The following is a 13,645-nucleotide window of genomic DNA, read 5'->3' as shown; positions in this document are numbered from 1 at the left end:
TCTCAAAAGCAAGTGGAGATGATAGGGAATGAATTCATTGCTGAGTTGGGGAACAATGACTGGTCCAGTTTGGCTCAATTGCGAAGGGCAAGGAGAGTAATGTGAGCCAAGGCTGTCAGAAGCCAGCCTGTGGAGGGGGCTGGCAAGTCAATTCATATGGCACCTACTGTGTGTTAGGTACGGTGCCAGGTATGCTTCCAGATGCCATTTCACACAGGCTTTCTTTTTCCTTGGAGGAGTCTATTCTGCACACCAGCTCCTTCCAGAGGGCCCCACCTGCCCACCACAGAAACAGAAACCAAAGCTGCCACTGCTGCAGCCTCTGTGCTGGGCTTCAGAGCACACCTCCCACCTGCTCCTGATAAGCCTCGGGGTCACAGAATAGCCTGTAGAAGCCCAACTTCTCTCCCCCTCAAGCCTGAGCCAAAAGCTCGTTCAGCCTCCCTCATGCAGCTCACCTCCAATACTTTAAAAATGATTTTTATATACAATATAGAACACTGGACTAAAGGAATTAAGCTGAAAACTGAGGCCACTGGCCGAGAGCTCCCTTTTCTCTCTCCCTCCTCATCTCAGCATTGCCTCCTTCACCCCATCTCATAAGAAGAGATGGGGAATAAAGATTTGTTAAGTACTCACTGCGTGCCACACATTATGCTAAGCGCTTTTTACAAACATTACTTCATTGAATCCTCACAATCACCCTTGGAGGCGGGTGCTATTATCCCCATTTTATGGCTGAGGAAACTGTGGCAGAGGTTCAGTGACATGCCCAGGGCCACACAGCTAGTAAGTGTCAAGTGTCTGAGGCCAGATTTGAACTCAGGTCCTCCTGAATCCAGGGCTGGTGCTTTATCCACTGTGCCACCTAGCTGTCCCCAAAATATTAAAACTTCTTGAGACACATTTAGTATGAAAATGACCTTGGCAAATAGGTGGGAATCTCAAATAAATTGCTCTTTTACTCAGATCGCAACTTGTTACAACAGATACAACTACTTTATTTGTAAACAGGAAAGAGCAGTCAAAGAAAACAACATTAAATAACACTGGCCTCAAAGGAAAGCATTTCTTTGTCAAAGGAAAGAATCTGTTTGATTGGGTTTTTTTTTTTGCCAAAGGAAAGAATTTCAAGGAAAAAATCATATGGAAAAGCCAACAATTTGAAGAAGGAAAGTTTTCTTACCACCGCTGTACATTATAAACTTGGTTTAATGAAAAATTTTGTGAAGACGATGGATTGAAAAAATGCAGGTTTTCTTTATCTGAAAAATAAAATTTTAAGAATCAATGAACCTGAAATCAAAGAAGGGATATTTTGGGGTTCTCAAATAAGGGAAATGATCAAAGATAACCATTCTGAAAAAGTTAAGTTGAAGGAACTGCATGGATAACTAATGACCAAACACTTTGGGGGAAAATTACAAGGCAGAAAATAACTTTTAAAATGCCAATGATCTTCTCAAAGCCTCTAAAGTATAAATTTAGGGGCTTTAACATACTACTCAAGATCCATTTTTTAAAATTACCATTTGGAATCTTTCCCAGAAAACTAAGTGCTATCAGTGATGAACACAGGGAATACTTCCATCTAGAAATCTTTGGAATGGAAAAGCAATGCTAGGGCATGTGGAGACCAAGTACACTGGCTGTCTCCTACTGGAAGCTGAAGAGTGATGTTGAACAGGTGAAACAGAAGGGGAAATAACCAGTAGTTACATTTTAGATGAATAACCACAATTTTGTTTAGGAAAAGAAATTAAATATAAAATTGATTCCTGTGAAAATAGTGGCTGACAGACAAAACTTGAAACCATATTTGTAATCAGTATTTTAAAAAACCATTAGGTTTACCTGCTTTCATGGAAATGTCAAGAAAAACTGCCAGTTTTTGTTGCTTAGTGTATTTTTGCCAATAGCTGGTATTTATATAGCGCTTTTGGGTTTGCAGACTTTTAGAACTATCTTACCTGATGGATGGGAGGTGGTATCCTCAAAGTTGTTGTAATTTGTATTGCTTTGTGAATTTTTCTTCAAGTAATTACTAACAATTTATATTTCTTTTTAAAGAAATTATCTATTTGTGTCCTTTGACAATTTATCCACTATAGACTGGGTAACTACCTTTATGAATTTTTAATAGTTCCCTCTATACCTTGGATATCAAGGTTTTTTATCATTTATATCTACAATAAATATTTCTTCCGATCTCTTTCCCTTTTTCTTTTAGTTTTCCCTTGTAAATAAATGTTTAATTTGAATTTATTCAAGCATAACTTACCTCACATGTTGCTATACATTTTTGTTGAATATAAACAAGCAGAAGAGATAAGAGATGATGTGGAAAAATTGCTAAGATGTGGCACCTGGCTGCAAACGGGAAGTGGAGAGGGGAGAGTCAAGGATGACAAATTGTGAATCTGGGTGACAAGAAGAATAGTAAAGAAGGGGGAGAGTTAGGGAAGAAACTAATGAAGTGAATTTTGGCCACGATGAGTTTGAGCTACCCAGTGGGACATTCAGTTGGAGATCAGCAGCAGGGAGCTGGTGCTGTGTGACTGCTGTTCTGGATCAAAGCTGAGGATGGAGATGCAGATTTGGGGGCTATCTTTCTAGAGATGATCATTGAACCCATAGGACCCACTAAGGGGAATGAGCCAAAGTATAGAGAAAAGGGGGCTCAGGACAAGGTCTTGAGAGACGTTAATGCTAGGTGGATAGAAGAGAGAAGTCACGCATCTTCTGAGTGGTGCCACAGAAGTCAAGGGAGAGAGAATTCAGATGGAAGGGTTAGTCAGCCAAAAGCAAACCTGCAGAGATGTCAAGTAGAATGAGAGAAGGTTGATGGACTTAGCAGCTCTGTGATCAATGAAACTTCAGTGAAAGTAGTTTCAGGCCAGCAAATGGGTTTAGCTGGACTCCAGATAACAAAGGGCAAAGTGAAAGCGGAAAAAAAAGATGATGAGTTTAGGTGACTCCTTCTAGACATCTGTGAAAGGGAGAAAAGATATGGGATGGTAGACTTCAGGGATGACAGGGGTGAATGAAAGTTTTTAAAGGATAGTGGAGACCTGGAAATGTTTATAGACAGTAGGGAAGGAGTCAATGGATGAGGAAAGAATGAAGATAAGAAGTAGAAGAGAATAATCAAAAGGGAAAGCTCTGGGAAGGTGATGGTAACAAGAACACTATGGTTGGCACGGATAAAAAGGCATTCTTCCAGGGGAAGCTGGGTGGCACAATGGATAGAGCACTGGCCCTGGAGTCAGGAGGATCTGAGTTCAAATCCGACCTCAGACACCTGACACTTATTAGCTGTGTGACCCTGGGCAAGTCACTTAACCCCAATTGCCTCACCAAAAAAAAAGGCATTCTTCCTCATAAATTAAAGAAAAGCAGACATGGAGAGCTGATATAGAGGGTGTGAGCTATAGAATAGAGAAGATGAAGTTTGTGATGGATGGCATTTATTTTCAAGTGAGATCCTCTGCTGAGTGAGCTGTAATGTAAAGGGACTGGAGGGGAGTTTAGAAGAGAAGGTTCAGAATAGCCATTGTGGGCAATGTGAGGTTAATGACAACAATTACAGGATTGTGGTGTGGTAGAGCGATTTTTTCCTTCACATCCTGGTCACCTCCTAGTGACTCCCCACCCCCACTCCAAAAAAACAACCTCAAATCCTACCCACAAATAAGTAAACCAACTGTTACGTGGTTTTACTGAGTAGAGTCCAGGATTCTGTGAGGACAGTAAAGGGATCCTGGGGGAAGAAAGGGGATGGTGAGGTGGTTGCTGGTAAACCATGAGCCTCCACAGAATAAGAGGGAAAGAGTTTCAAGGGTAGATGGCAGCGTACTGCTGAACTGCTTCAGACTGTGACAAGAGATGAATAAAGGATACGTTGAGGAATGAGGCCACAGAGTAGGAAAGATAATTAAAGAGGAATTTCAGAAGGAATGGGGAATGATGAGATCTAAAACCTGGCCATCCTTGGGGGTGGTCTTAAGAAGCCGGTTACGGGGCTTGAGGAAACAGATGAATTGAGAAGCCAAAGTTTTTGAGGGTTTTACCTCAAGTATGAGAATAGGGATTGGGATGCAGAGAAAGTCGGTGAATCAAGTACCTTGGAAAAGGGAGAAAGAAAGGCCAACAGGATCTAAATCAGGTGATAGAAAAGGATGGCAGAAAACTCCAGGAAGGAGAATTTCCTGAGTAATAGTGGCAAAGGGACAGTTTGGGGACAGCAGTGTGGAGCAAGGAATCTGTTGGCTTCTCCTTGTGGCCCTGTGTGAAAGTGTTGAAGAAAAGCCCCCAGGCCCAGGGAACAAGGGAACAGTCACTTCCATAGAAGCCATGTTTCCATCAGTGCCACAAGATAGAAAGAGTATGAAATGAAGAGATCAAGAATGGAGTTTTCTTTTTACAAAAAAGGGGTCTCCAGAAGGCATGACGGAATAAGGCAGGCAAGGAGGGTATAGGGCAATGGAGGGCTAGGGCTAAGCCTGAGAGCATGGGAAGGCCTAGCAAGGGCATGAGATTTTTATGGCAGTTGACAGTAACTATGGAATACAGGAATAAAGGGAAGTAGGACATAGGAGGTTCCTTCCCGCCCCCCGCCCCCCCAGCCAGGCAATGAGGGTTGTGACTTACCCAGGGTCACACAGCTAGTAAGTTTCAAGTGTCTGAGGCCAGATTTGAACTCAGGTCCTCCTGAATCCAGGGCCGGTGCTTTATCCACTGCGCCACCTAGCTGCCCCCTAGGGCATGGGAGTTTCTGACATAGAATGAGTTGAATGAAGTGCCCAACCTCCAAGGTCTTGTGATGGCTGACCAGGGCATCAATTTGGGGTCAGGAATAGCAGCTTCCCCAGCTGGTCACACCAAATGCTGGGGAGCTAGGGTTGTAGGCCTCAGGTTCTATTTAGCCATGTAGGTCAAGAAACACAGCATTTAGGCCTCCCAGGCTAGAATTAAATCTCAGTGGGTCTTGGCCCTACACCGTCATTATCCTAAAATGGTGGAAGATAAATTCTACCCAACACTTAGTACCAATGTGAGTGCCAGTAAGCATGGGTTCTCCAGTACCTTTGAGGCTCAGGATAGTTGCTGGTGAAATTGCTCAGGATTTCAAAAAGAAGTAGAGTCGCCTCTATTGCTTCTTGCTTCCTGAGCCTTGGAATTTTGGATGGTCTTGGCTCTCCTCTTCCGAAGGCATTTTACTGCCTTGGGCTTCCTGAAGATCATAGGATTATAGATTTAGAGTAGGAAGAAACTTTAGAGATGATATCTAGTTCAATCCCTTCATTTAACAGATAAAGAAAGTGAAACTCAAGATGATTAAGTGACTTGCCCAAGGCAATAAGTGGCAAAGCAGGGCCTCAACTTGGGCCCCTGTGACTCCAAATTCAGCTCTTTGTCCACTGTACCACCTTGATTCTCAATTTGTATTTTATAACATTATTCAAAGCATTTTATATACAATATCTTACTGGATTATTTCACATGCCATGATTGATCTTTTTCTGGCCCTCCAGATCAAACTGCCAGATCCCTATGCACTGTAAGTCCTGGCTATGATGGACTCGAGAAATATATCACCTTTCACATCTTTGCTGTTACAGAAAAGTTGCCACTAAGAAACTTTACTTTCTTTACACAGGAAAGAAAACAACTCTCTCAGTCTGACTAGTCTTTTTTTTTTTGGGGGGGGGGGAGGGGTGTGCAGGGCAATGAGGGCTAAGTGACTTGCCCAGGGTCACACAACTAGTGTCAAGTATCTGAGGCCAGATTTGAATTCAGGTCCTCCTGAATCCAGGGCCTGTGCTTTATCCACTGTGCCACCTAGCTGCCCCCTTCACTTTCTTTAAAAAAAAAAAAATTAGCATATATTTCTAATGATCAGTCATAATCAGGAATGCAACCTAAGAAGTGAAGCCTGAGTCTGAAAACTCAGAAGATGAACTAGCTAGGGCGGGTCTTGGACCTAGAGGTTGTTTTTCAAATGTATTTATATAGTGCTTACTATGTGCCAGGCACTGCGTGGCTAATAATAGCTAATGTTTATATAGCGCTATGTGCCAGACACTGTGCAAAGCACTTTACAATTATTTTCTCATTTGATCCTCACAACAACCCTGTGAGGTGGGTGCTATCTTCACCCCCATTATAGAGATGAGGAAATTGAGGCAGAGTTGTTTTTAAAGACCAGACCAGACTCTGAGCTGGATCTCCTATCCACTTATGAGACTGGTAGCAGCCAACAATGGCAGATGGTGACTTGGTCCTTGGACCGAATTCACTCAGTGCCAGCTCCTTAGCCACATCTCCAGATACCCAGGAACGAGGCATACCCATAAAACACAGCACACTTCTTTCAATTTCATAGTCCTTTCTGGTACAGACCTTCTAGCACTTCTACTGCTCAGAATCACTAATAGACCCACTTGGGATCTTAGAGATTAGATGCAGGCCCCCATGAGATAAGGTCCCCTAGTGCTTCTAGCTCCCTAAAGTTCTCATCTTTTATTGATGTGAGTCCCAATGGGCAAAGGCCACCTACTGCTTATCAAGAGTATAGTTGTGATGCCCTGTTTAGTGTCCTTATCCTGTTGGCTGGTGAGTCTCCCAGAGTGGGCAAAGAAGCACACATTTCATTAACTCTCTATAGAAGTCTAGCACAAAATCAAGTTCAGGTGGCCAGCTTGGCGTTTTTGTTATAATATGCGTACATCTTGATTAAAGAAATAGCACATTTCTGGTTTCCAGATTGGTAGGTGGCACTTGTTCCTAAAGAAAGAAGTGAGCCACTTCAAGGCTAATACTAATGTCCTCTCTTCTCTAAAGTTGAACTGAGACCTGGAGCAGAGGTAAGATGGATGCTAGAGCAGAAAATAGAAAGCAAAAGTTTGGGTTCAAGTTATTCTTGATGTTTTATTGATTCCTTTTATTTTTACACCAGTCATTTCACAACATGCCACCTCCCCCCCACCCCACAATGACACAAAGGAACAATTAAATAAAACCACCACGTCTGAGAGTGTATACAGCATGCCACACCACGAGCCCTAAACTTCTCTATGGATAATAGTGTTTCATCATCTGTGCTTTGGGAACAAGCTTAATCCTTTCAATTCATCAGAGTTCAGTTGGTTCTTAGTGTTTTTTTAAATAAACTCTATTATTGGTGTCCTGTCCTGCATCAGTCCATGAGTCTTCCCAAATGTCTTTGAATTCCTCAGGCAATAGCATTCCATTCCTATACCTGTTTGATCAGCCACTCCCTAATCTCTGGGCAACTACTTTGCTTACAGGACTTTTGTTTTGCTTTTTTACCACTATAAATACTATTAATATTTTGATATATATGGGAACTTCCTTGGGGCATGTTGTTGGGTGAGAGCATTTTCCACACATAATTCCAAACTGTTTTCTAGGATCATTTAACCAATCTACACCTCCATCAATGGTGTAATATGTGTCTAGCTTCTAGTAGTTATTCCAATACTGACTGTTTTACTATTTTAACACCTTTGCCACTTTTTTTTTTTTTGGTGAGGCAATTCGGGTTAAGTGACTTGCCTAGGGTCACACAGCTAGTAATTGTTAAGTGTCTGAGGCCGGATTTGAACTCAGGTCCTCCTGACTCCAGAGCCGGTACTCTATCCACTGCGCCACCTAGCTGCCCACCTTTGCCACTTTGATAGATATGAGGTAAAACCTCAGAATTAATTTCTCTTATCGTTAAGTGATTGTGAACATTTCTTTTCATATAGTTGATAATTTGCAATTCTTCTTTTGAAAGCTCTTTGTGCATATCCTTTGAGCACTCCTCAATGGAATGAGTGGATTTGGGTTCAGTTCTAGCAGGAAAAGCATCACCTGCAGAAAGGGTTTCGCCTTGCTTATAGTGATTTCAGCATGACACTTTCTCATCCCTTAAAGAAGACTAGATCTGACCCTACCTGAACCCTGAACCTCCGCTCTCCAATCAACACAGGGACACACCTTTAGCTCTTTCAAAGGATCCCCAAGTGGCCGTACCCCAAAAATGTATGAGGAGGAAGAATGCTACCACAGGATTTAGTCTGCACTTCTTAATTTTCCTAGGCTTTGAAGAGAACGCAATGCTCAGTAACCAAAATAAGATACCAGTCAGGTCTTATGCTTGAAACATGCCCCAAAGTTTTCTAGTTCTATTCTTAGGAGCAAAAAAGACTAAGCTACCTAACTCTGTATAGAGTTAGGTTCCATTCCAGAAAACCAGAGACTATTTTTCCCAGGGGAGCTATCTTATTGTCTCTTATTGGCACCTCAGCCACTTAACAGCAGGCATTGTGTGGAAGCTAAAAAGACATGTGACCTCACTTACAAGAACTATATAATCTAAAGTTACAGACATAGCACTTATGTACAAATGAACTCTTCCTTCTTAATCTTTACGAGATTTCCACTTCTGGCAAAGACAAGACAAGGCAGAGACAGTGACGAGTATGGAGCTGTGCTAGCAAGGAGGGCTGGTGGACAATGCAATAGCAGAGCATGTGAAGGCCTGAGGTAAGCCTGGGGACATCTTTGGGGAGGTGAGCCTGGTCGATGTAAAATCTGTTTCTTTCCATGGCAAGCAGCAGTATTTCACTCACCCAGGAACTACCATGAAGGCTGTTCCCCAGTGCTGCATCATGGTGCAGAGAAGTGCCCGGGTCCTATGCCAGGCTGGAAAAGTCTCTGGTAATGGGGGATTCTGGACAGCAAGTCCGGAGCCCGAGGACCAACTTCCCTGCAGCCCTATACACAGGGAAGTCCGAGAAACACAGCTTATCCCCCCCTCTCTCGTTCCCTCCTCTGAGGCTTATGTAAGATTCAGGCCCAATCCCTCTCAAGATGTTTGGTGACAGTAACAGAACTGGAACTGCCTCCTCAAATGCCTTTCAGATCTACTTCCCTTCCCCTGCTCAACAAATCCCGGCTCTTGTCTGATTAACTGGAGAACTGCCTAGTCCATTAGGTATTCATCAGGAGAGTGCTTTCCTTTTTCTACTGAGGCCCGATCTAACTGGAAGGTTTGCTGGGCTCATGTCTCCAAAGCTTCCATTAGGCAATATTCTTTCTCTTGCTGGAACAAAGGAATGGGGAGCAGTTTTTCAGCATGATTTCCCAAAGCATTGGTAAACACACTAGTTGAGAAATTTTTCACAAAGCACAATAGACACAGGCAGACCTTCACACCAAAGTACATGACAAAGCCAGGTGGGGATGGGGAGGAATCCTCTACAGGAGGGGCTTTTGTTCTGTAGGCTCAACCTAAGGACAGCAACTCCTTATTGCCCTTCTGATCCACAGAAGCCAAGACAAACCCACTGTTCTTTTGGTGCCTCGATGACACCAAGTTACAGGCTTTCTAAAACCCATCAGATCAGTGGTGTCAACAGGCATAAATTGCTGCAAATTCCTCAGCGCTCTTTCCAGAGCTGGCACCCAGCACAATGTACGTGACTTGCCCTCCTTTGCGTAGGAGAGGATAAAAGCAGATGCCGAACATCTGCAGAGCCTCCAGGCTCAAATCTCTTTGGACAATATGGCTGAGTCCTCTGATGATCCCACAGAGCAAGAGAGAGATGAGGAGTTCTAAAAATAACAGGTCAAAGCCGGGGCAGAGGTGGGCCTCAGTGACCAGGCTTGCCCACTGATGGAGGGACGTCACTGCACCCAGCGTCTTCTACTTATCAATGCAGAGGTTTCTAGGAAAGCAAAAGGGGGATGCAAAGACAGAAACAGGATGAATTCAACAGGCAACAGAAACACAGTGAGATGGGAATGCAGTCACATTTCCTCAGCCCAGAGGATACACCCAAAGTTTGCATGCATGATGCTTGCCAGTGTGAAGATTACAGTGAACTAGTAGCCAAGTTGCCCTTACTTCTCCAGGAGTGAGTCCAGCTGTTCCTGCAAGGAGCTGAGCTGCAAGGGGAGAGGTGAAGAAACATTTCATCTGTAAATCTAGGTTCACTTACATGATGCAGAACTCAGGCTTGCAGGTAACAAAAAAACAAACAAAAAACAAAAACAATGATCATTTGGCATCAATATGGTGTCTGTCATTCCTTACCAGGGATAAAAATGCTGCCCCGATGGAGAACGCATCTACAAAATGCTGCAATAACCCCAAGGAGGACACCACCCTCGAGTATAGAAAGCACATAAAAGCAAGTTTTCCAAGGCAGCAGTGAAGCTGATAGGAGGGAGTACACAGAAAGACCATACTCTGCAGGGATGATGACAGGAGAAGGGACAGTGCAGCCATGGTGCCAAACCAGGCGACAAGAGATGACCAGGGTGCCTCTTGCAATGTGTGGGGGGCATGTAGAATACATTACGGTCCTGCCTGCTGGAGCTGACTCACCACTACATCAGAATGCAGTACGCCTTCCTTCTTTGTCTTGGTTATTTGATGGAAATGAATTTTCTGTTTCGACTTTATCATATAAACTTACCAACAGTGCTAATAATAGCTCACATTTACAGGGTACTTTAAGGTTTGCAAAGCGCTTTGTATACAATAGCTCATTTGAGCCTCCTCAACAACATCCCTGTGAGTTAGGTGCTATTACTGTCCCCAGTTTAAAGATGAAGAAACTGAAGCTAAGTGACTTGCCCAGAGTCACACAGCTAGTAAATGTCCGAGGTGGAAATCAAAGCCAGTTCTGGAATTCCAGTCTGTCGCACTAGCTACTATGCCACACTAACAGAGGCACCAAAAGTATTGCCTCTGAGACAAGGAATTTTGAAAATACTATTTAATATCTATCTAGTATTAATTTTTACCCTATGCCATTCAAGAATAGGAAACATTGCCTTACAGAACAACTGTGGACATGTGCACCACCTATTGGGGAGGTGCCCACCCCTCTCCTTGAAACCTGGGCGGACACTTACAGGACATTCCCTCATGCTGCACATAGCTACTTGCCCAGTGTGGCCGTTTCCAGCTTTGGAAAGAGTTCTTCTGTACATTTCCTTCTTTCCATTCCCTACTGGTTCATGCCAACCTCTTAACTGGCCTCTCCACCTCCAGATCCTTCCCTTTAATCTGATCTAAACACTTTGGCTAAACTGGACATCGTAAGCTTATTTCAACATGTCAGTGCCCACTCTGCTCAGAAGCTTCCACTGTCTCCCAGCTGCCTAGTGAATTAAGGCCCAGCTGCTCCTTAGTCTGACACTCAAAGCCATGCATATTCTGACTCTAAGCTACCTGCACAACCTTGCCTCCCACTACTCCAGCACACACACAGTATACACCGGCTAAAATGGAATTGGCTTTGCTCATTTTGCCTGACCCCTTAATGACCTTCCTTCCATCTCTACATGTCAAAATTCTTCGGCTACTGCTACTACTGCTGCTGCCACCACCCCTCTTCCTACTACCACTACTCCTACAAGAAAACCCTAACCCTAATCCAACCCACTGGCCTTGCAGGCCCAGTCCAAATGCCAATCCCTCCAAGAAGCTGCTGTGTTTACTTGCTTTTTTTGGTTGTAAACAATTTCCCTTGAGTGAAAGTACTACCAGAAAAGGATGAATCGCTGCAAGGCCACTAAGGAGATCTCCCACACAGCTGCAGCCCTCCAGGAAGTTTAATCTCTTTCCCTCTCCCGAGAACCCATTGCAATCCAACATTTATGAAGCACCTACTATGTGCAAAACACTACAAAGTGCTACGGATATGGACAGAAACACAATAGACCCTGCCCTTGAGCTTACATTCTGGGGGCGAGGTAGGGGAACCAATATTCAAACAGGTCCATAAATACAGTAAAAGGGCAAGAGAGACTTCCTGGAGGTCAGGGTTCTTCACCTGGACTAGATGTCAGGGGGTCCATGAACTTGAATGGGAAAAAAGGGACATCTTTATTTCAATATAATCAGTCTCCTTTGCAATCTGAGGTATTTTATTGGATTATTCATTTAAAACCATGCCTGTGAGAAGGGGCCTACAGGCTTCCCTGGATTGCCAAAGGGATCCATGACACGAAAAGGTGAAGAAGTCCTGCTCTAGGGTCATGGCATTTGAATTGAATTTTCAATGAACCTCAAGATGCCTAGAGGCAGAGAGGAAGGGGGAGAGCACCCCAAGCACCAGGCACAGACTCTGCAGGGAAAGAGGTAGGAGAAAGTGCTCTGTCTGGCTGAACCAAGGAGTGTGTGAAGGAGTGCATTATGAAGTCAATCTGGAAAGGTATTCTGGAGGTTAACTCTGAAGGACTTTAACTGCCAGGGGGAGGAGTCTGTATTTTATTCTAGAGGCAATGGTGAGCCACTGCAAACTCTTGAGCAGGGGAGGGGCATGGTCATACTGGTCCTTGAGGAAGATTATTTTGGCAGCTGTGTGGAGAGTAGCTTAAAAGGGGGCATGATGCAGAGAGACAAATTAAGAGGTCATTGAAATAGTCCAGGAAAGCTGTGATAAGGGTCTAAATTAGGCCAATGGTCTTGTGAGAGGAAAGAAGGGGAGAGACGTAAGGTGTTGTAGAGGTAGAAATGACAAGATCTGGAACCTGACTAGGCGGTACTTAAACCTAGACAGAGAGCTGTGTGACCTGATGAAAGAAGGGGTGGTTAATTTTTTCAAGATCCATGGGACATGGGACATACCCCACATTGGGTAGCAAAAATCAGTCTAACCCAAGAATTTAACCTCGCCAGGTCTCCACAACAGTGCAAAGACCCAGTGAAATGGAGAAAAGAGCCTGTAGACCTTTTCCACGTGGCTACTTATTCCACACCACCTACCACTGACATTCCTCCCTTTTGGCCATCTTCCTCAGGGAGAATTTGGCCACTGTTGTTCTCACCCATTCTAATGGGGTCAGACAGTCAAAATGACCAGGGAGTAGTGGCGGTTCTGATGGAGGCTTCCCTTCTTGGTCTACAGAGCATATCCTTACCTGCTGCTTTTCTTGTTCTTCCTGCTGTTTGAGCTCATCCAGCACAGCCTGAAGACGGTTCTGGAAAATAAAGTCATAGAAGCAATGAATGCTAGGCCTCATCAATGAAGAGACAAAGGGCTCTTCAAGCAGTTAGTCAAGCAGAAACCCTAGGGTATAACAAAAGCTCTCTCTTTTCATCAATTTGGTGTTTTAAAACCACACTCCCCACTGTAGCTCTGCACCACTTTACTCTGAACACCCTACAAAACATTCTTTTTTTCCCCTCTAAATGAATGCTCACAGAATGCCGTCAGATAAACTATTAACCCTTTTCTAACTGGACATCAGAAACACTGTGATCCTTTGGTTACCTTGAACCTTAAACTGAAATGGACAGAGTTTACTGGGATTCCCATGCTATCCCATTCCTGCCCTTTCATCATGGTCAGATAGTATCTTTTTTTTTGTGGGGCAATGAGGGTTAAGTGACTTGTCCAGGGTCACACAGCTAGTAAGTGTCAAGTATCTTGAGACTGGATTTGAACTCAGGTCCTCCTGAATCCAGGGCCAGTGCTTTATCTTCTGCTCCACCTAGCTGCCCCAGATAGTATCATTCTTAAGTAACATTATTAAGTAGTGGCTTTCAAAGTGTGGTCTGGGAAGCCCTGCAGGAACCTGGAGAGCCTTTAGGGGATCTGTGAGGTCAAAACCATTTTCA

The 13,645-nt window shown here is 43.8% G+C and overlaps 1 protein-coding gene across 6 annotated transcripts in view; it reads right to left on the bottom strand.

The window, feature by feature from the left end:
* Window positions 1–973: 973 nt before the first annotated feature.
* TAF7L (TATA-box binding protein associated factor 7 like) overlaps window positions 974–13,645 on the bottom strand; it is a 30,794-nt gene continuing 18,122 nt past the window's right edge. For 2 of the 6 annotated variants that reach the window (XM_043974086.1, XM_043974087.1), the window contains exons 12-15: window positions 12,946–13,005; window positions 9,917–9,957; window positions 5,086–5,233; window positions 974–1,265 (exon numbers count right to left, since the gene is read on the bottom strand). In XM_043974086.1, the coding sequence (XP_043830021.1) occupies window positions 5,128–5,233; window positions 9,917–9,957; window positions 12,946–13,005 (207 nt within the window). In that variant the 3' untranslated portion in view covers window positions 974–1,265; window positions 5,086–5,127. Of the gene's footprint in view, window positions 1,266–5,082; window positions 5,234–8,296; window positions 9,113–9,912; window positions 9,958–12,945; window positions 13,006–13,645 lie in introns of those variants that run through there. The other 4 variants (XR_006353899.1, XM_043974089.1, XM_043974088.1 and 1 more) reach the window with 4 other exon arrangements.

Source organism: Dromiciops gliroides, chromosome X (assembly GCF_019393635.1).
Source record: "Dromiciops gliroides isolate mDroGli1 chromosome X, mDroGli1.pri, whole genome shotgun sequence".
Classification (NCBI taxonomy): Eukaryota; Metazoa; Chordata; class Mammalia; order Microbiotheria; family Microbiotheriidae; genus Dromiciops; species Dromiciops gliroides.
This window is presented reverse-complemented; position numbering and strand designations above follow the sequence as displayed.